This window comes from Schistocerca nitens, chromosome 8 (assembly GCF_023898315.1).
Source record: "Schistocerca nitens isolate TAMUIC-IGC-003100 chromosome 8, iqSchNite1.1, whole genome shotgun sequence".
In the NCBI taxonomy this organism is placed as follows: domain Eukaryota; kingdom Metazoa; phylum Arthropoda; class Insecta; order Orthoptera; family Acrididae; genus Schistocerca; species Schistocerca nitens.
This window is the reverse complement of record NC_064621.1, coordinates 257,179,144-257,200,082: the sequence shown is the minus strand read 5'-3', so window position 1 is coordinate 257,200,082 and position 20,939 is coordinate 257,179,144. Positions and strand designations below refer to the sequence as shown.

The following is a 20,939-nucleotide window of genomic DNA, read 5'->3' as shown; positions in this document are numbered from 1 at the left end:
AAAATTTATGTGTACTAAATCAAGGTTTTTGTAATATCAGTTAACAACGTTGTGGTATCTTAAATCGTATTACATTGAAACAGATACAAAAGCCCCAAGATTGGCGATATTTTATAGAAGCTAGAAATTTAGCGCGGACGTCAATGCGAGATGCCTATAACAGTTTCCACAGCGAAACGTTGTCTCTAAACCTGCCAGAAAATCCAAAGAGATTCTGGTCGTACGTGAATTATGTTAGCGGCAAGAAACAATCAATGCCTTCTCTACGCGATAGCAATGGAGATATTATTGAAGCCAGTGCTGCCAAAGCAGAGTTACTAAACACAGTTTTCCGAAATGGCTTCACAAAAGAAGAAGAAGAAAATACTCCAGAACTCGAATAAAGAACAGCTGCCAACACGAGTAACGTAGAAGTAAATATCCTCGGAGTAGCGAAGCAACTTAAATCACTTAATAAAACTAAGTCTTCTGGTCCAGACTGTATATCAATCAGATTCCTTTTGGAGTATGCTGATGCATTAGCTCCATACTTACCAATCTGTAACACTTCTGATACTAAATGTAACTGGGTTTTCTCTTTTAATGTTAGTCAATTGTCAGGATAAGCCTTACTGCAAAGGGCATTTGATTCTAAAGCATTATGTCACGGTGAAAATACTAAATAAATTAATTTTTCTCTCCTAACAACATGTGGGCAGGGTGGGTTCTCCCTTGGCTCGGGCATGAGGTAGAATGAAACAGCATTTTTACATAAGATATCTTTTATTGAAAGTTTTGTACAACTGTTCCGTTACTGGATGTTCTGGCTCGGAGAGCGGCAGTTGTGTCGTTTGCGAAGCCTTCTGCTGCAGCAGCGGCGGCGTCTGATTACGTGTGGTGGTGTGTATCTCGTGTCGCCGTCTCGCCCAGTTGACTGGAGACGCGCAGCGTGTGGTGGCCCGTTTAATTATTGAGAACGAAGTCGTGCATCGGATGGTGATACCTTGGATGTGGCGTCCCAGTGTTTCTCTTCTCTAAGCGGCCGCTTGTGTCAGTGTTGTGCGTCGACCAGCGGAGCGGCGCGGCGGAAGGCCAGTGTCCCTGACTCGAACAACGGACTCCAGCTTGACAGTCTTCGGCTGTCCAATCTTCATCCCAGCTCACAGGTGACTGCTGATGTGAGGCCGTCTCCTTCCCATTCTCACGAGTCACCCGGGTACGTAAAAATCCGTCTTTAAATACCTTCTAACTTCTGTCTTCTGGTGGCGAGGCTGCTGCTTGATATTCCATTACAGCAGCGGACTTAGTGCGTCTGTGTATGATGTAGTCTCTTCTTGCATGACGGTCTTCAGCACTGAAGCTGACTGAAAACTACTGCTACTCTTCTTGTCGGGCCCACTGCGTCTCGCGTATTTATTCACTTCAGTTCACTGGAGGTGAACGACTTCACGGTCATTGCCTCTTCTGTCACGTTGAAAAGCTTGTCGAAGAATCTTCTTAACGTCGGTCATTGGCTCTTGGAATGTAGGCGAGGGCCTTTGATCACATGTGATAATTGAGAAACACGTGAGCCGGTCGGGCGATGCCCTGACGGCTGAATCGACAGCGTCCACTTATGTGGGGAGGGCGATGGCTTCTTCTGTCCTTGCTGGCTTCACGGTCATTGTCTCTTCTGCTCTGCCCGCTGTTTGCCAATGTGTAATTCTTCTGAACTAAACTAAGTTTTTCATTTATTTTTTACTTTCTACTTCACTACACTGATTTCACTAATTTATTTACCTATCTTAAGTACCACTCAACAAATCATATACAACCGTTCACTCGACGAAAGATTCGTACCCAAAGACTGGAAAGTTGCACAGGTCACACCATTATTCAAGAGAGGTAGTATGAGTAAATCACTAAATTACAGGCCCATATCGTTAACGTCGATATGTCACAGGATTTTAGAACATATATTGTGTTCGAACATTATGAATTACCTCGAAGAAAACTGTCTATTGGGACACAGTCAACATGGGTAAAGTAAACATCGTTACTGTGAAACACAATTAGCTCTTTATTCACATGAAGTATTGAGTGCTATTGACAAGGGGTTTCAGATCGATTACGTATTTCAGTATTACTGGAAGGCGTTTGACACTGTACCACACAAGTGGGCTTGGTTCAAATGGCTCTGAGCACTATGGGACTTAACTGCTGAGGTCATCAGTCCCCTAGAACTTAGAACTACTTAAACGTAACTAACCTAAGGACATCACACACATCCATGCCCGAGGCAGGATTCGAACCTGCGACCGTAGCGGTCGCGCGGTTCCATTTTGTAGCGCCTAGAACCGTTCGGCCACTTCGGCCGGCACACACAAGTGGCTCGTAGCGAAACTGCGTGCTTATGGATTTGTGATTTCCTGTCAGAGAGGTCACAGTTCGTAGTAATTGATGGAGTAAAACAGAAGTGATTTCTGGCGTTCCCCAAGGTAGTGTTATAGGCCCTTTGCTATTCCTTACCTACATACACGATTTGGGAAACAATCTAAGCAGCAGTCTTCTGTTGTTTGCAGTTGACGCTGTCGTTTACCGGCAAATAAAGTCATCAGTAGAACAAAACAAACTGCAAAAAGATTTAGAAGAAATATGTATATGGTGCGAAAAGTGACAGTTGAGCCTGAATAACGAAAAGTGTGAAGTCATCCACGTGAGTGCTAAAAGGAACTCGTTAAACTTCGGTTACACGATAAATCGGTCTAATGTAAAAGCCGTAAATTCAACTGAACACCTAGGTACTACAATTACGAACAACTTAAATTGGAAGGAACACATAGAAAATGTTGTGCGGAAGGCTAACCAAAGAATGCGTTTTATTGGTAGAACACTTAGAAAATGTAACAGACCTACTATGGAGACTGCCTACACGACGCTTGTCCGTCCTCTGTTAGAACACTGTACGCGGTGTAGGATCCTTACCAGGTAGGACTCACGGAGTACATCGAAAAAGTTCAAAGAAAGGCAGCACGTTTTGTATTATCACGAAATATGGGAGACAGTCTCACAGAAATGATACAGAATTTGTGGTGGAATTCGTTAAAAGAAGGCGTTTTTCGTTGGGACGGAATCTTATCCCGAAATTCCAATCACCAAATTTCTCCTCCGACTGCCAGAATATTTTGTTGACACCGATCTGCATAGGGAGGAACGATAAAATAAGGGAAATCAGAACTCGTGCAGTAAGATATTGGTGTTCATTCTTTCCGCTCGTCATAGGTGACATCTCGTAATACAAACTGACACTTTCTTGTGGCATGAAAACCCATCCACGTTGATGTGCTACGCTCTTTGTCAAACAAGCATTTTACTTGTGTTACAAATGGCCATTATGTCTATGGAGCACATTGTCATTGCTCAGTAACAACCTCAAAAGGAGAGCAAGAATATTAGTCAAGAAATGATAGTATTATGAACATCTAATTCAGCTGTATAATTCTGTTACAAGTATCTTCTAGAATATCAAAATATATCTATGAGATTATTTACGTCCTTTTCCGCAGCATCTTATACACTGCCCAAGACACGAGTTCACTTTGCTTTCTACGGTCTCACAGTGACGAGACTGAAGCCATGCCGCCGGCCGAAGTGGCCGCGCGGTTCTGGCGCTGCAGTCTGGAACCGCGAGACCGCTACGGTCGCAGGTTCGAATCCTGCCTCGGGCATGGATGTGTGTGATGTCCTTAGGTTAAGTAGGTTTAACTAGTTCTAAGTTCTAGGGGACTAATGACCTCAGCAGTTGAGTCCCATAGTGCTCAGAGCCATTTGAACCATTTTTTTTTTGAAGCCATGCCACTGCACATGTTTGTCTGGATTATCGGGTGTGTTATGAGTGGCGCGTGGACAGCTAATTCTGTTGAGATTCTGGGCCATCGCCAGTCCTGCCATGAAGCCTTTCTCGAAGTCTTTTTAATTTTGCTGGTGCCATGAGAGTAGTGTGGAAGAAATATATATTATGAAGCGTGAGCACATACAGCGCGAGTAACATTGGTGTGGCATACATCTGGCTCAGGGAGAGGAAGGCAATAGTAAGAATAGAGCCACTTTGAGGATGAAGGTCAGTTGACAGCGGAGAAATAATTTACCTTTTTGTATTCCGTTACAGCGGCGATCCTGCTAGACGAAGACTGGAGGTAATTTTGTCACCGATTAAGTAACACAATGAGCAATGCGCCGTTGCTGCCATAAGCCTACCTGCCCCAACGCTATGAATGGAGGTGGTGCACTGGACGAGAGCAGTCCGCCATTGACGTCATGCCACACTCTCAAGAGCCTTGTAGACCGCCTGGTGCCGAATGGCCGACAACAGACAGTCAACACCCACAGAGCAGTTGTGAATGGGACCTGCCAGACAAGAGGATAATCCTTGATACGACACATGCAGATAAGCCGGCACCACAAGTCCCAGAGGATTACCCCTGGTGGACAGACCTCTCTACAGACAGTGTGCGGAGTGTGGTGGCAATGATACAGATGAGCTGGTCATGCAGTCATGTCCTACGACACATATGAGCGCTGCCAACAGCCCAGCTGCCATCTTGATGCTGTCAAGGACAAAGACAAGATGGGGGTCCAGAGACAACCACTGCTGCTCCTACATCAGGCGCTGAGTGGAAGGCAGCCCTAACTCTGTATCCTCCATGGACCTTAGATCTACAGCTACTCCAGAGACAATTTGCCCATGTATCTAGTACCATGTTTTATCCATGTGACTTTGTAAATGTAAACGAGTCCCCAGGGACCTTTGTGGATAGGATGTTTTGTGTAACTCTTTATTTCATGTAATTGTGTATATTTTCTTTTGAAAGTGATCTAATTTTTAATACAGCTCTATTTTTAAAGATAATTTGTCATGTATATATGCAAATTTATCTGAAAAGTGTAACATGCAAATGTCTTTTAGGTAGTAGAAACAATATCACGTAAATAAGAACACCTGATGACACATGTTATTTGCTTGTTTAGATTTTGGTAGTGAGTGTGTTTCTTAAATTATTATTATTGTCTCTTTATATATCATGAGTGACTGAAACCATGTGGACAACTGAGCACAGGTAAATCACCGAGGCTGAGAATGGTTCGAGCTCCCCAGAATTGTAATCTGATTCAGGACATCAGACGTCTCTGACCACAGAAATTGTATGAATGTGTAAAAATACTTCTGCAAGAGCTTTTCAACCACTTAGTAATCGTTCATCTGAAGACTGTGGTGTAGGACCGACCTTAGCGTCCACATGAAACATACTGCACAAAGAAATGCTCTTATATTCTTCTTGCAGCATTGTGCCAAGATAGCATGGCTTTTTCATTTGTGTTTTTGGTTGGTAAAATCGCCTTTTCACTTATGTTATCATTAAAAGATCTCAAAACTGTTTGGTGATTTCCTGTGTTCTGCATCACACTATACCATTTTGAAGTGAGACAGTATCCATGTGGAAATAAACTATATGTGGTGGGAATGAGAGAGGACAACTCACTGTCTCGCTTATTATCATATTCAGTGCTATTCTTCAGTGTTGTCATTACATCCTAGACATCATTTTCTTTGAGACAACATGACGTTATCGACATGAGCAGGTGTTTATGGGAGCTTGTACAGTGTTAATGCACGCAGAAACTTTATGGGATCTCTCCTTCGAGTAGTATTTTCTGGAGTATACAACAAGCAGGTGGTTTGTTTATTCAGCAGTACACCGTGAAGTAGACATTTGGGGCTTGGAAGCCATATGCAGTTGCTAGGGAGAGAAACAGTTCTAAGTACTTACCGGGGAAAGAACGCTGGCCCTAAGAATTTCTTGAATTGGTGGGCAGTCAAAGCTTTCGACCGAAGAGGCGGCAAACAGCCTACCTAAATCTACTTGTTAGGCGTATCTGGCCACGGCAGGGACAGGGGTACGGGAGACAAAGTAATTCATCATCCAAGGCGTTTCATCAGTATCATGAGCCCCCATTGTCTGCAGAGCAGGAGTCTATAAAAGTCCACAACTTACCATGTTCGCCTTGCACCGGACGCTTTCGACAGAGCCCTCACTTGCTATAGTCCATCTGAGTTGTAGGGAAGCTTTAGCCTTTATTTTAGGACAGAACAAATCCGTCAATGTCTGTCTTGGAATGGTCACTAGATGGCGCTCTAATGTGGTGCCATTCTCTGCCACTCTTCTGTGTGCAGAGTTTCTCTGGAAGCCTCAGGCCTTTGGAAGAAATTTAGGATGGAACGCTACATTTATGGCGGGACTGAAATGACCTGTTTTGGGACAGAGAAGCACTACTCTCAGCTTATCCGTGCCACCTGGTCGGAAGTACTGTAACATTCGCCCCATCAAGAAAATGGTTTCTGCAATGAATCTGTTGTTAAATTTAGGGCTAAACGAAAACTCTCAAAACATACTGAACAGTGGCCGTAGAAACACAATTTGGAACGTAACGTCTTTTCCTCCGAACATGGAAATTTATGGGGCAGAGATCAGCTGCTTCCCCACTGGAGAAAATAATATTACTAACTTTGGTTACGACTGAGTTCGAGCTTGAGCGGACGAGCTAGAGGAGACATGTGGCCCTTGTGGAGGGTTGTGATTGGCGCAAAATCATGTGGTGGTGGCGTTTGCGTTGGTGCATTTTCCGAATGTATGCAGTTTTTATGGAAAGGTGAGAAGAGGAGAAAAACACCTCTGATTCAGACTCCGGTCTGGAGAGGTAAGTCCGCTCTTAACTTTTGTTATGAGCGGTTTACGCTTCGGCCATCCGTGCTGTGAGTATCTTCGCTCTGGCGCTGCACTTCACTGCCGAGCCTGTGGCGAAGGCTTAGCTGTACTCACAGTTCGGACGTACTTCATCTCGGTCAACTGCAGTGCCAAGGACAACCGTATTTATATCAGTTTGCCGCCTTGATGTTTGATTTCCTTGTCCACACTGCCGTATCAGAGAATGAAACTGGTCCATGGCAGGATTGGCGAATGGGCGTGTCACAAGCTGGAATCTCCCAATATATCGGCGCTCCATTTGAGAGTAACTGTAATCCGTCTGACAGATCACCTGGCAGCGTCTGTGCCTATTATGTGTCCGTGATAGCGAATTACAGGGAGCGCACATGACTACTCTGACAACGTTTGCACCACGAAGTCACCTGAGACAGCGCTACGCATAGAGAAAGCGGTATACTATTACAGTTACAGCTTTATAAGGCAAAAAATCACAGTCTCACCAATTGTTCTGGGCCGCTCCAACGTAGTGCAACATATTTATTTATTTATTTACATGTCTAGTCTCGTAGGACCAAATAAGAGCAAATCTCTAAAGTCATGGGACGTGTCATTACATGAAATTGCAACATAAAAGTAATAACAGATGAAATAAAATGTTTATGAGTCCAAAAAAGTCAAGCCATAAGTTTCAGTAAATGCAATCAACTATATAACATAGGAATCAGCTTAATTTTCAAGGAACTCCTCGACAGATGTGACCGATGAGGAAATTCTTCAGTTTCGATTTTAAAGCGCGTGGTTTACGGCTAGATTTTTGAATTCTTATGGTAGCTTATTGAAAATGGATGCAACAGTATACCACGCACAATTCTGCAGAAGAGTTAAGGAAGGGCGGTCCAGATGCGGACTGGATTTCTGCCTAGTATTGACTGAGTGAAAGCTGCTAATTCTTTGTAATAATCTGACATTGTTAACAAGAAACGACAGTAAAGCGTGTATATATCGAGAGGCCAATGTCAGAATACCCAGACTAGTAAGCAGGGGTCGTCAAGAGCTTCGCGAACTTACACCACTTCTGTGTGCCATAAACCCATCAAAGACTATTCAGCGTTACGTATTTTCAGATTGCATTATACATTATCTGAGCCAGGGTAATTTCATTGTACAGGGGAACCTATGTCTTTGGGAAACAAATGCCAACCAGTGGAGTGATAGTTATTTGTGCTTCTATTAGTGTCGCCTAAAGTTCATGATTTCTTTGTCATTTCGCTTAACATGTTTGTCCTGTTTTATGGTTAATAAACTCGTGCCATGTTTATAAAATATTAATTCCGTGTTGGTATACATTAAAAACCAGTCACAAATTGAGTACAATAATGGCATGGCCATCTATTTATTAGCTTTTCTTAGCATTCAATTTTTTTAACATTTTGACAAAAATGATAACCTCCAATACAATAGCGACCACTGTCAGAGGGCTGATTTAATTTAGCAGACGCATGGCTAGGTAGAGAAGCGGAAGGCTTAAATATTAAAGCGACTGCTCTCATGGTGTAAACTGGCTGTAATGTTTCAGATCAAACCGCATCTCCAGTGTAGTCTTGCAATCTCATCTACAAATTTTCGGGCCGTTTCCACAATTTGCCCTGCATCGTCAAATTCATGCTGTGTTTGAAATTTCGTTATTTTACATCTTCCAGTTTGTAGTACTGTTTGAAGTTATACAACCAGCTACTGCTTCCCTTGAAGTCAATGTAATCTATGTCGCGCGAAGTTTGGTGTGCGTAACGTAGTAGGTCACATTAATGAACATCCTACAAATTGTACTGTGCATCCTTGAAGCGTGCCAACACCAGTTTTTGTAACAAGTGAGCTTTGTTCTCCCTTGAATGGCCGTATTTTTTCATATGCACTACACAGTAATATTGCTGTGAACTTATTCGAAATCTGTTCGTACTGTTTTTTGTTACTATGCTGTAGATGATCTTCCACGTGCTTAACTATGTTGAGTACCCACTACTTGGAGAGCGATTGTCCTTTACTGCGTTTCACTGGTGACGGGTGTTTTGGCTCCCTGTCCAACAAGGATGTTAAACGAGATGGCTCGACACCTATTGTAATGTCAACTTCACTTGTTAAGCACGTGTCGTCATCATTGTACTCCTCATGTACATTGTCCGCACTGTCGAGCATATACGATAACAGACATTTCACTGACGCATTTTGCAGAAACACTAATATTTCATCTGCGACTTCTTTCTCACTCTGCAACATTCATTGAGTTGCTTTCTGACATAGTGCCAACTTTGGCACCTGTCGTACATATCTTGAAATGATTGCTTTGTTTATCGTTGCCTTTGCTCTGTTTGTATCAACACCACTAGTACCGTATCACCGTTGTGAATTATTCGTCAACTAAGCAGTTCAACTACGCTCCGTAGCCTAATGCTGTGATCACCATTAGACACCACCAGTCCCGCTCCATGTTGCCATTAGCAGCAATTATTGTTGTTCCATGGTACACAGTATGTGGGGTGGCGAATGCCGGAAACATCATTGACCTTTTACGGCCTCACGTTCCAGGAGTTTCTTATGAGCTGTTGTGCATTCGGAAACGATCTTGAGTTTTGGGTCAAAATATTTTTTTCAGTAGTTGTCTTTCTATTTGAAAGTTGGTAGTTAATAATGACGTCTTCGTTGGGGTGAGTGCATACGTGAGGACGACTGTGCTGTAGTGACAAAGATTGGTTTAGATAGACAAGGATTTCTTTTGCATATATTCCAGATAACTGTTTGGACTTAAAGCAGTTTTTCTGCACGCGTTTTGCTAACCACTCTTTCGGTTTTAGCGTTTCGGATAAGTTCACCTAGGTATTTCAAGTGTTTTACTTGTGTGATATTGTCATACGTTGTTGCAAGTGATGCCAAGTTTGCACTCTTGGAGTGTGGGTATTGTATATTTTTCTAAGGGATATAGATTCCGGGCTAGATGGCGGTCTTATGAAGGTTCTTAATGGCGTGGCTGGATTCCTTGGAAGTCCGGGTAATTATTGCTAGGTCTTCAGCAAGAGCCAGGCACTTAATATTGATTTGTTTGCCTTTTGTTCCGGTATTTATTCCAGATATATCATTCTCCAAAGTTCTGATGACCCTACAGACTGCTTTGTTGAACAATTGTGTGGACCGTCCACCCCAGACTCCAACTATTTCTCATTTCACTTTTCTCTTTAAAAAGAAATAGCCTACATTTTTGTATATATTTCGATTTTTGTAAAATACTTTGTGCAGACTAGAATATGTGTACGGATATTTTTTACGTCACCAGTCTTGCGACCAGTGTGATGTTAACGCCCATTTTTATTATTTTGTGCTTCAAGTGAGACTGTGAGAGTACTACTTGCTCCTGTACCATCTGAAGTGAAGAGAAACAAGATATCAAAGTACGACGTTTATTTTTAGAAACTTGTTTACATAGGAAGCATGTCGACGTAACTACATTCACATCCATTGCTAAATGTAACTGCACTGTGTTTGGTAACTGATTTAATTAAACACTACGTTGACATACTACTCTATGGCTCGTGTGGTGACCGCACAATCTAATACAGGTTGTACTGGCTGGGCAGCTCTTTGGTGCGGAACACTTCTGACATGAAGGCAGCCGACTCCTTGGGTGTCCTCGTCTTGTTTGGACTGGTTTTGTCCACCTCGCACAGCCCGTACGTAACCCTGTATAGAGAAATGTGGAAGTTTTTATTCAGCGATGTTTACGTGAAAAAATGAGACTATCACTTATGTGGGATGAGAAAATCACTACATTACAGTAGCAGCTACTACAAGTGGTTATACGAGGTGCATTCAAGTTCTAAGGCCTCCGATTTTTTTCTCCGGACTGGAAAGAGATAGAAACATGCGCATTGTTTTAAAATGAGGCCGCGTTCATTGTCAATACCTCCCAGAGATGGCAGCACCGTACGGCAGATGGAATTTTACCGCCAGCGGCGAGAATGAGAACTGTTTGAAATACTTAAAATGGCGACGTTTTCCTTACTTGAACAGCGTGCAATCATTCGTTTTCTGAATTTGCGTGGTTTGAAACCAATTGAAATTCATCGACAGTTGAAGGAGACATGTGGTGATGGAGTTATGGATGTGTCGAAGGTGCGTTCGTGGGTGCGACAGTTTAATGAAGGCAGAACATCGTGTGACAACAAACCGAAACAACCTCGGGCTCGCACAAGCCAGTCTGACGACATGATCGAGAAAGTGGAGAGAATTGTTTTTGGGGAATCGCCGAATGACTGTTGAACAGATCGCCTCCAGAGTTGGCGTTTCTGTGGGTTCTGTGCATACAATCCTGCATGACGACCTGAAAATGCGAAAAGTGTCATCCAGGTGGGTGCCACGAATGCTGACGGACGACCACATGGCTGCCTGTGTGGCATGTTGCCAAGCAATGTTGACGTGCAACGACAGCATGAATGGGACTTTCTTTTCGTCGGTTGTGACAATGGATGAGACGTGGATTCCATTTTTCAATCCAGAAACGAAGCGCCAGTCAGCTCAATGGAAGTACACAGATTCACTGCCACCAAAAAAATTTCGGGTAACCGCCAGTGCTGAAAAAATGATGGTGTCCATGTTCTGGGACAGCGAGGGCGTAATCCTTACCCATTGCGTTCCAAAGGGCACTACGGTAACCGGTGCATCCTACGAAAATGGTTTGAAGAACAAATTCCCTCCTGCACTGCAACAAAAACATCCGGGGAGGGCTGCGCGTGTGCTGTTTCACCAAGACAACGCACCCGCACATCGAGCTAACGTTACGCAACAGTTTCTTCGTGATAACAACTTTGAAGTGATTCCTCATGCTCCATACTCACCTGACCTGGCTCCTAGTGACTTTTGGCTTTTTCCAACAATGAAAGACACTCTCCATGACCGCACATTCACCAGCCGTGCTGCTATTGCCTCAGCGATTTTCCAGTGGTCAAAACAGACTTTTAAAGAAGCCTTCGCCGCTGCCATACAATCATGGCGTCAGCGTTGGAAAAATTTGTACGTCTGCAGGGCGATTACGTCGAGAAGCAATGCCAGTTTCATCGATTTCGGGTGAGTAGTTAATTAGAAAAAAAATCGGAGGCCTTAGAACTTGAATGCACCTCGTATTACACTGAACTAGACAGTAACTAAGAATATTATTCGGTTTTATGCCGTCTTTGGGTTTGGTTTTCGGTATTCCACATATTCAGCCACTAGATAGTAACGACAGATATCGATTCATTTTAGCGACTTTTGGGTTTCAAATGTCTTACCTTACGAATACGGGTAGCTCACTGAACAGATTTCCACTAGCATATACATGAGGAACCGACAAAATGCAGGCACCGTTCCCTGAGTGCGAATGGATAAGAAAAGGTCCTATGAACATGTGTCCGTCAATTCACGGTGTGCATGCAACAACCAATCGTCCCGAAACACACTACAGAGTAGCATCGCATGCAAGTTCTGACAGATGTTCAAAGTTGCCTCCATGTTATGCAATGTACGCGTTCACATGTTGCATCATGGACTGCCGCACTGTTTCACCAGTTCCAGCCTCTCTCCGAATTGCGTCACAGGCGTCGTGAACTTGCTATTTAAGGTTCTGCACATCAGGAACTGGTTCAGCATGCACAACGCTTTTCAAATACACCCGGAGGTAAAAATGTAGGGAGTTTAAGTCTGGTGATCTAGCAGGTCATGCTTGAGGTCCTTCGCTTTCGACACAACGTCTGGGGAAGATGGTATTAAGGTGTCGGCGAACTGTAATGCAGGACTGGGTGGTGCTTCTCATGCAGAAACCACGTAATTTGCCATGTTACCAATGGCACATTCTCACGCCCAAGCACAGTATTCCAGGAGGAAGTCCACGTACGTTCCTCCGTCGAGGCGTCATGTAATAAAAACCGGTCCAAGTATGTGACCGCCAAGGATGCCGGCCCACACACTGGTGCTGAGCGATTGTTGATGAGATGCCTCAAGCATATCCCAAGAATGGTCTGTAGCCGTAAAATGACGATTATACAGACTGATGATGCCAGTTCTGGTAACGTTGTTTCGTCGGTGAAGAGGACTGATGTCAGAAAACCCATAACTGTGATGGTCTCGTGCGAAAACCATGGACAAAATTCTTCCCATTGAGCGGTATCTGCTGCTGATAATCCTTGCACCCGTTGCATATGATGGGGATATTAGTGGTTGTCACGCAGAGTACACATAATCGTAATTTGGCTTACACCACGTTGGCGAGCCATACGCCTGGAGTTTGTGTTAGTGTTCTTGTCAACATCCCGTAAAATCGGGTCCTCCAAAATTTGGTGTATGCACAGCCCGCCGCCTCCCTGTGCGTTCACCTATCTGAAAGGACACGTGATCGCACAAACGCCCAAAAAAGCCTAGAAATGTTGTGTGATGAATTGGGTATCTGTGAGGGTGCTTATTTTGGCATAGTCGTGCTACCTCTCGATCGTTTCTAACTACTTGGCAGTAGACACACATAATCTCGGCTTGTTCCTGTCGTTAATATCGGACCATTCGGCTGCTTACAGTTTGCAGCGCAAACACATAGCCTGCAATACACAAGGAGGAGACGGCACTTGGACATAGGAACTTTGATTACTCAGCGGCATTCACTGTGGCGACGATGTACTTGCTTACATATGTTCATAGGACATTTATTCCTCCATTTGAAGTCAGGAGTCCGTCCCTGCATTTGTCGGTTTTTATTGTATTTTTTTTAATTTTTTTTGTGGGTGAAATATTTTGGGACTTAACTGCTAAGGTCTCCAGTCCCTAAGCTTACACACTACTTAACCTAAATTATCCTAAAGACAAACACACACACCTATGCCCGAGGGAGGACTCGAACCTCCGCCAGGACCAGCCGAACAGTCCATGACTGCAGCGCCTTAGACCGCTCGGATTTTTATTTATGTTCAATCCATATTTCTTCACACTGAATCCCAGATTTCCATGTGAAGTATATACGGAAAATTTTGTGAATGGTTGCGTGGATTAGGGATACGTGGACAGAATTATTGTAACCATTGATGCTATCACTGACTTAACATATACAATGAGGTGACAATAGTCACCGGATTGCAATATGAATACACAGAGTTTTCGGAAATTTCCGTTACTCACTTCTAGGGCTTGTAGAGGGGAGTTCGTAAAAGACATTCTCAATTAAAACCGATGTCCGTAAAAGTACTGCTTCTGTGCTATAACATTTTCAAAACATGTCTGTAATGTGACCACTTCCGCAAGTAACTGATTAAACGTGACACAGTACATACTTTTTTGTTTTTTGCAGTTCCACTCATTAATAGACAAATAAGTGGATCGCGTACTCGCTGAGGTGTTCTCTTCAACGTTATGTATTATAGATTCTTCCAGTTCGTGTGTGTGGTGCCTCCTTTTAGCGCTACATTCACGCCTGCTGACGGTGGAGGTGCCCTGTCTCGAAACTGTTGCTTCATTAGGACGAAAAGTATATGCGATGGAGTCGCCCGTTTTAGATAACGAACTTGATAATGAAGACGAGCAGCTGCTTCAGAGCCGTGAGCTTGACCATTCAGAAGGATCATGTCGGTGTATTCCGCAAACGTATGCTCTGGGATGTTGATCTAACACTTACAGACACTTGAACGAGGCTCGAACCATGTCAGAGATATAGGACAGACGACAAATAAAATCAGCCGATCCGACGTAACCACGCCCCACCAGGACTACCTTGTTGCATGTTTACCTAGGAAACATCTTTGCAACTTGCTGTTGCACGAAATGGCACTTTTCCGGATATGGGTTACTATTCAAATTATTATGCTCTCAATTTTCTTTTATAAGTCCTAGAAGTTTGTAACGGGAATTTCGAACACTCTGTTTACAGATGGCGGTAGTGTAGCGTACTCAAGGTATAGAAGAGCAGTGGAGTTGTCATTTGTACTCAGGCGATTCATGTGAAAAGGCTTCCGATGCCCACACGACGGGAATTAGCAGACTTTGAACGCGGAATGGTAGTCTGAGCTAGTCGCATAGGACATTCCATTTCGGAAACTGTTAGGGAATTCAATATTCCGAAATCCATGGTGCCAAGTGTGTGCCGAGAATACTAAATATGACGCATTCCCTCTCACTATGGACAACGCAGTGGCCGAGGGCCTTCACTTAAAGACAGAGAGCAGCGACGTTTGCTTTGAGCTGTCAGTCCTAACAAGCAAATTAACCGCAGAAATCAATGTGGGACGTACGACGAACATATTGATCCGGACACGAGGATACTGACGTAGTTTGTTGGGTCTAATAAAACAGCGACAGTAACGGAAATAACCTCCTAGCCTTAATGTAAGAAGCGTTTAAGACATAGTTATGTTATTCTAACAACGATATTTACCAGTGTTTTTGTGAGGCAAAGGCGGTGTTGCAGCGTATGGTGAGAGTGGTCGGATGATTTGGTACGACACTTGTTCGGGAGCGTTGTCCTGTTCATACAAATGCTGTTGCTGTCTACTTTTGAGAATTTACATGTCCAATCCTACATGTGTAATACGTTCTCTCCGTTATTATCCACTTTCCTATGTCAAATGAGCGTATAAGAAAGCGAAAAAGGAAGATAGAACCTCAAGGGGCCGGGAAATTCAGTTTCTTAGCCTGTGTTATTTCTTTGTGAATAGTAAGAATGTTTGAGAGGACACGCTTAGCTCACGTGATTGAAATATTGCAACTGATGAAAAGATAGTAGGTGAAATGCAAGTTATCCATGGATCAGCGACACTGGATCTCGTACTACTGACGGCGCAATGGAGGCAAAGGGTATCCCTGACACCACTGCTTAAAGCTACTTTCACCAAAAGTGAACAGTCGTAGTCAAAGGTGGAAATAGAATGTAGACAAAGCGTCCTGCACGCTCGGTTTTGGGAGGAAGTGAAAGCTAAACGGTAGTAGCACCAGAAAATAAGAGACTACATATATTCCTAAAGTAGTGTTATTCAGTGGATGTAGTGTATGATGTTTCGCCTTCAGTAAACAGTGTATGAGTTGAACATAAATCGCACATACTTGGAAAAAAGGAGGATAATTATTTAACGTTACATTGATGACTAGGTCATTACAAACGCAGAACAAGCTGCGATTCTGAAGGTTTTGGAAGGAAACTGGATGTGCTTTCTGAAACAAACCATCCCGGCAACAGATTAAGAGATGTTAAGGAAGCTACTGGAAACCTAAATCTGGACGCTTCGACGGAAATCAGAACAGCTCCCCTCACGACTGTGAACCAAGTGTCGTAATAACTACGCCATGTCGTTCATTAACAGGCCTATGAAAAATGATAAACCTGAAGATTACTAGTTACAAGGAACACGTGACATTAGAACAGTAGTCAGGTTGGTAACTGAGGAAAGAGAAATTGGAAGAGAATAAGATGGTCAAAATCTGATTACTCGCTTATGGACCAAAACAACACGCCCACTGCCCTATGCGATTATAAACGTGGAGTCGTTCCAGAAGCAACACATAAGGCAAACGGCGAAACTCTCTGACATAAGCAGCTTTGACAAAGGCCAGAGTTTTTGGACCCCGAAGGTGCGAACGAAGAGCTGGACGTCTGTTCGCTTACTACTGCCGTGATCATTTATTGAAGATGGCGCAATGAGTGTGGAACTACGAGCTGTCGACAACGTGTTGGGCACCCATGCCTATAGAGCGTAGAGAAAACGCTGCTCTGTAAGCAGGAAAAGGTGGCGGTCTGTAACAGAGTACTCTGCCTGTCCGAGGAGGAGTATTTTTAAGCACGTCGTTTAGCGCACTTTGTTGAACACGGGACTGAACAGACGACCCCTACATGTTTCCATGTTCAACCATTCATCGTCAGTTACGATTGTAGTGGATACCGAATCATCAAGAGTGAACCGTGGCTCATTACGAACGTGCCGCCTAGCCGGATGAATGATTTTCGTTTTACACCATCTTGATGGTCATATGTGGCTACACCGATTTACAGGGGAACAGCTCATCGAAACAATCACATATGCAGGCGGGTGGTTACTCTATTTCGTACTCTATTTTACTACGGGGTATCTTCATATGGGCTTCCAACTGATCTGTGATAGCGACCGAATGCACCGTGACAGAAGTGGACGATCTAAATATCATTGGGAGCCATCTGTAATCCTTGATGCTTGATGTCTCCTCTGACTATGACATCTTCCAGTAACATTTGTGCCCATGTCACAAGGCCAGAATCAAGCTGCAGTGATTTTTTAAGTGAATTGGCGTTAATGACTTGGATCACAAATTCGACTCTTGTGAACCCGATGGAACACATCTGGGACGCTATCTGGTCTCACCTTCGCGGCCACAAGAACTGGCCCCTAATTTACGGGAAATGCATGTAGTGTGTATGAACATCCGGTTCTACATACCTCCAGGAACTTAGCAAACACTTGTCAAATCCTTTGGACTCAGAATGGCTTCAGTATTGTTGAGATTATAGGATGTTATAACTGGTACAGAATAGGAATATATAACAAATGACTGAGACGCGTTCATTTGGAAGAAAAGACGATGATGAATTTTTCTAATCGTTCAGGTGTGATATACATCGCAGTTGCTGATTCAACGAGTTCCTTTCTGTAAACTGCTAGAGAAAGAAGTTAATATGCTTAAAAAGCCGGCGTAAGATCGAATAAAATCCATTGGTGTATTAAGTCGCCCCATTGTGAAACATCAAAACAGTTACACTATCAACGTTTCGGATGACATTGTAGCGGTCCTCTTCAAGCCGAATAAACTGCTTGCCAGAGGAGGATCTCTGAATAGATCGGCGAACCTTCATTTGTATAGTTGTTTTGTTGTTTTGCAATAACTCTTCCTAACACCCTAAATGTTTTTATTTGGACTGCTAGAGATAATTGATTCGCTTCGTAGAGACGGCAAAGTACTTCGATTGGTAAGTTAGTCAAGTTAGTCAATGTACCAACTCATGGCACTTTAAACCACCCTGCTGAGCACATCTCACCGCTGTCCTCTTTCTCTCACTCTCTCTCTCTCTCTCTTTCTCACACACACACTGTCTATCTGTCTCTGGTTGTCTGTCTTTTTCTCTCTCTGTTTTCAGTCCTTGTCAACTCCCTCTAACAAAGTAAAGCCTTGTATAAAATTTCAGAGTAATCAACTTGACAATACGTTATACTAAGCTCACACAGTTACGTAATGCTCTATTGATAAGGAAACATATAGGTGTTATATCCGTATTATGTCAATTAACAGATGAAAGTATTAAAATTACTCACGTGAATCCCAAGTTCCATTCGATAGTGTCTATGAGACTCCATGCGGTGTATCCGATAACCGGAACACCGTCAGTGTTTATCGCCTCTAGCATAGCTCCGAGGTATTCCTGGAAATGATACACCAATGCAGTACGTTGCAGGTAATGAAATGGTTACTATAATTGTGTGGAAATTACTACTTACAGTATAGTATTCGATGCGGTCAGTATCATTCCGTCCTCCAAAATTCAAGCGACCGTTCTCTGTTATAATGATAGGATATCCTGGGTACTGATTGGCCACCCAGTTAAGTTGTTTCCGCAGTCCCCAAGGAAGGCGCTGAAAGTTAAGATACTGATTACACAAATTATTCTTATTTCCACCTGTTTATTCAAGATGGGTGCTCAGTTAAAATATACAGTTTGTTGGCAGTTTTTCCACACTAGTTACAATCTGGTGTGGCTGTATTGTTTCCATCCAATTATTCCAGTCCTCTATTTGCACAGAAAAAACACTAAAATCTGTCCACAGTTTAAAATCAAAGTAATTATTTTTTCACTTTCTTAAAAGTATTAATACAATGAAGTAATTCCAACATATTTCTTTTCTCAGTACCTCCCATATCCATATAGTATAGAACACAAGTGCACAGGGAATATGTCTCAGCAAGAAAGTCAATGTCAGTCCTCTACTAAGGTAATGAGACATGAGTAGAGCCGAGAATCCAAAATTAACGTCCTGAATAAGTCGCTAGTGGAGTTCATCTGTCGTTCCCCTCTTCTGGCATGTTTTGAAGTACCAAGTGTTCTGAGCACGACAGTGATGCGTGGTTTTGTAGTGTAGTGTTGTGTTTATGTTGATCCCTATGAAACGAAGCCGGAAACATAAACACGATGCAAGCGTACACTGATTCTCTCTAAGATCAACATGTGGTTGTCGATCGTGTTACGTTCCCTCACTCCAAGAGGCACTGCGGAGTGAGTTGGAATATAATCCAACACAGTGGCGCAATGTCTCCTGATCATGAATTTACGCCATCACCTTTCGTCTTCGTAGTAGCCAAATACTAGCTCAGAACATTGCTTCTTCAAATTCGACTAGGGACGACTACCTCCAATATGGGGGCTACTGCACTCGCGTGCGTTAGCAACCTCAGAAACTGAATCTGTTTCTTCGACTATCAATGCGACACTATAGTTGGTTGCTCCAAATATGTTTTTTATAAGTTTCACTCGTTACCGTTTTCACCCCCCAACCTTCGCCTAGTGGAGTACATAACAAATAATTTTACCTGGAAGAGGTGTACAAAATGAAGACATAATTGTTGCAGGCGTTGCCTGGATAACACCCATCTCTCAGGCTGTAGTAACTTGGCAGCAACAAGACTATCGTCTTTACTCTTGTTGACGAAAATCGTTATTTTTGTGTATTTATAGTTTTAATTATAGTACGTGAGCCTCTAGTATTACCAAGTTTCGTATTACAGTTATTTACAGTAATATTTTTTATTATGCTTGAATAAATAACTAGGCCTTATCAGATTACTACATTGCTCCAGGGTTAATTGTAGTATTTTTATTCAGTTCATTAGCTACAGTTGTTTCTATCTTATTGTTATTTTCATATGGTACTAGTCTTTTACGTATGCTGCCTGAGTCTTTGTTATTTGTGTGAGACCATGCTTCTGGATACTTAATATACACCGGAACCGAACGTTCCATTTCCATTAATGTAGTTGTCAATGTAAGTTGTAAAACGAGGTTGGCGGCAAATTACGTGTTAAAACTGCTATAATCAAATAATTATTTTAGATATAATACTGAGTACAGTGCAATTTATTCTGTAGTGACAAAAATTACTAGTAAAATAGTTTGTTTCCAATTTCGTTATTTAGTCTATCATTGTTTCTTTCAGATTTACGGGACATTTACGAAATATTCAACAAAAATAACTAATATTACATTGCTGCCACTGAAGATATTACTACGCAGTAACGTAAATCCTGTTATTTAAAATCCACCTTCACAAATAGTTGAATCTAGTGAATGGCTCCTTCAACTAATCCATCAATTATTTACTTTTTTAAAAGTTTCACTGATTTATTAACAGTTATTGACATCGGATTGTATCTGGATAGATTATTAAGTATAAGTAAATCCAGGGGTGGAATTACAGAGACCATTCAATTCTATCGATTTACGAAAAAACTGGATCATTCACTAGTGCCCGAGTATAGATGTATTAAAGTATATTTTTTTATACAAAAACCCTACCACCAATAGTTTTTAAACTATCAATAGTGCTATTTGTGATTCTTCTTTTGAATTTTTAGTTCTGTATTATTAGTCTACTATATATGTGGAGTATTAATTTTTTGTTACGTATTCGTTAATTCTAAAATGGCTGTAACTCACTGTCTCTTCTGAGAACATGATGAAGCTTCACATGTGCTCAGCTTAATTCATCTCTGTATGTGTGAATCAGTGGTCAATACATAAGCGTTTGAAAGTTAAGTATGTTTGTACCATCTTTCGTGGCTGCGATAAGTTGTATTTAGTCTAAATAAGACATTCGTTACAATCGGAAAAGACGATATTAACCTACATAACTTGTAAAACTGAGACTGTGAGAAAAAGAGAACGAGAAAGAAAGAAGACAACTTGTAAATATATATTTTCATAATAATGTTAACATATGAACCTATTGTGAAATTGTTCAGTTTCAGAAATGTACATATTGAACAAGAATGACATAGACAAAACTAAAAATTTTCATAACTTACCTTTGAGATAATAATAATAGTAATCATAACTGCAGTCTTTTCCCAAAAGCTTAAATACTGGAAACTTCAATTAAATTTTTACCTGATGTATAGATTCACAAAAGTGTAAAAATAAAAATAAAT

The 20,939-nt window shown here is 42.2% G+C and overlaps 1 protein-coding gene across 3 annotated transcripts in view; it reads right to left on the bottom strand.

The window, feature by feature from the left end:
* LOC126198706 (myrosinase 1-like) overlaps positions 1-20,939 on the bottom strand; it is a 94,559-nt gene that overhangs the window by 57,963 nt on the left and 15,657 nt on the right. The window contains exons 9-11 of one of the 3 annotated variants that reach the window (XM_049935209.1): positions 18,239-18,373; positions 18,056-18,162; positions 10,158-10,451 (exon numbers count right to left, since the gene is read on the bottom strand). The exons of 1 other annotated variant lie outside the window; for it this stretch is intronic. In XM_049935209.1, coding sequence (XP_049791166.1) covers positions 10,322-10,451; positions 18,056-18,162; positions 18,239-18,373 — 372 coding nt within the window. In that variant the 3' untranslated portion in view covers positions 10,158-10,321. Of the gene's footprint in view, positions 1-10,157; positions 10,452-18,055; positions 18,163-18,238; positions 18,374-20,939 lie in introns of those variants that run through there. One more of the 3 variants, XM_049935210.1, reaches the window with a different exon arrangement.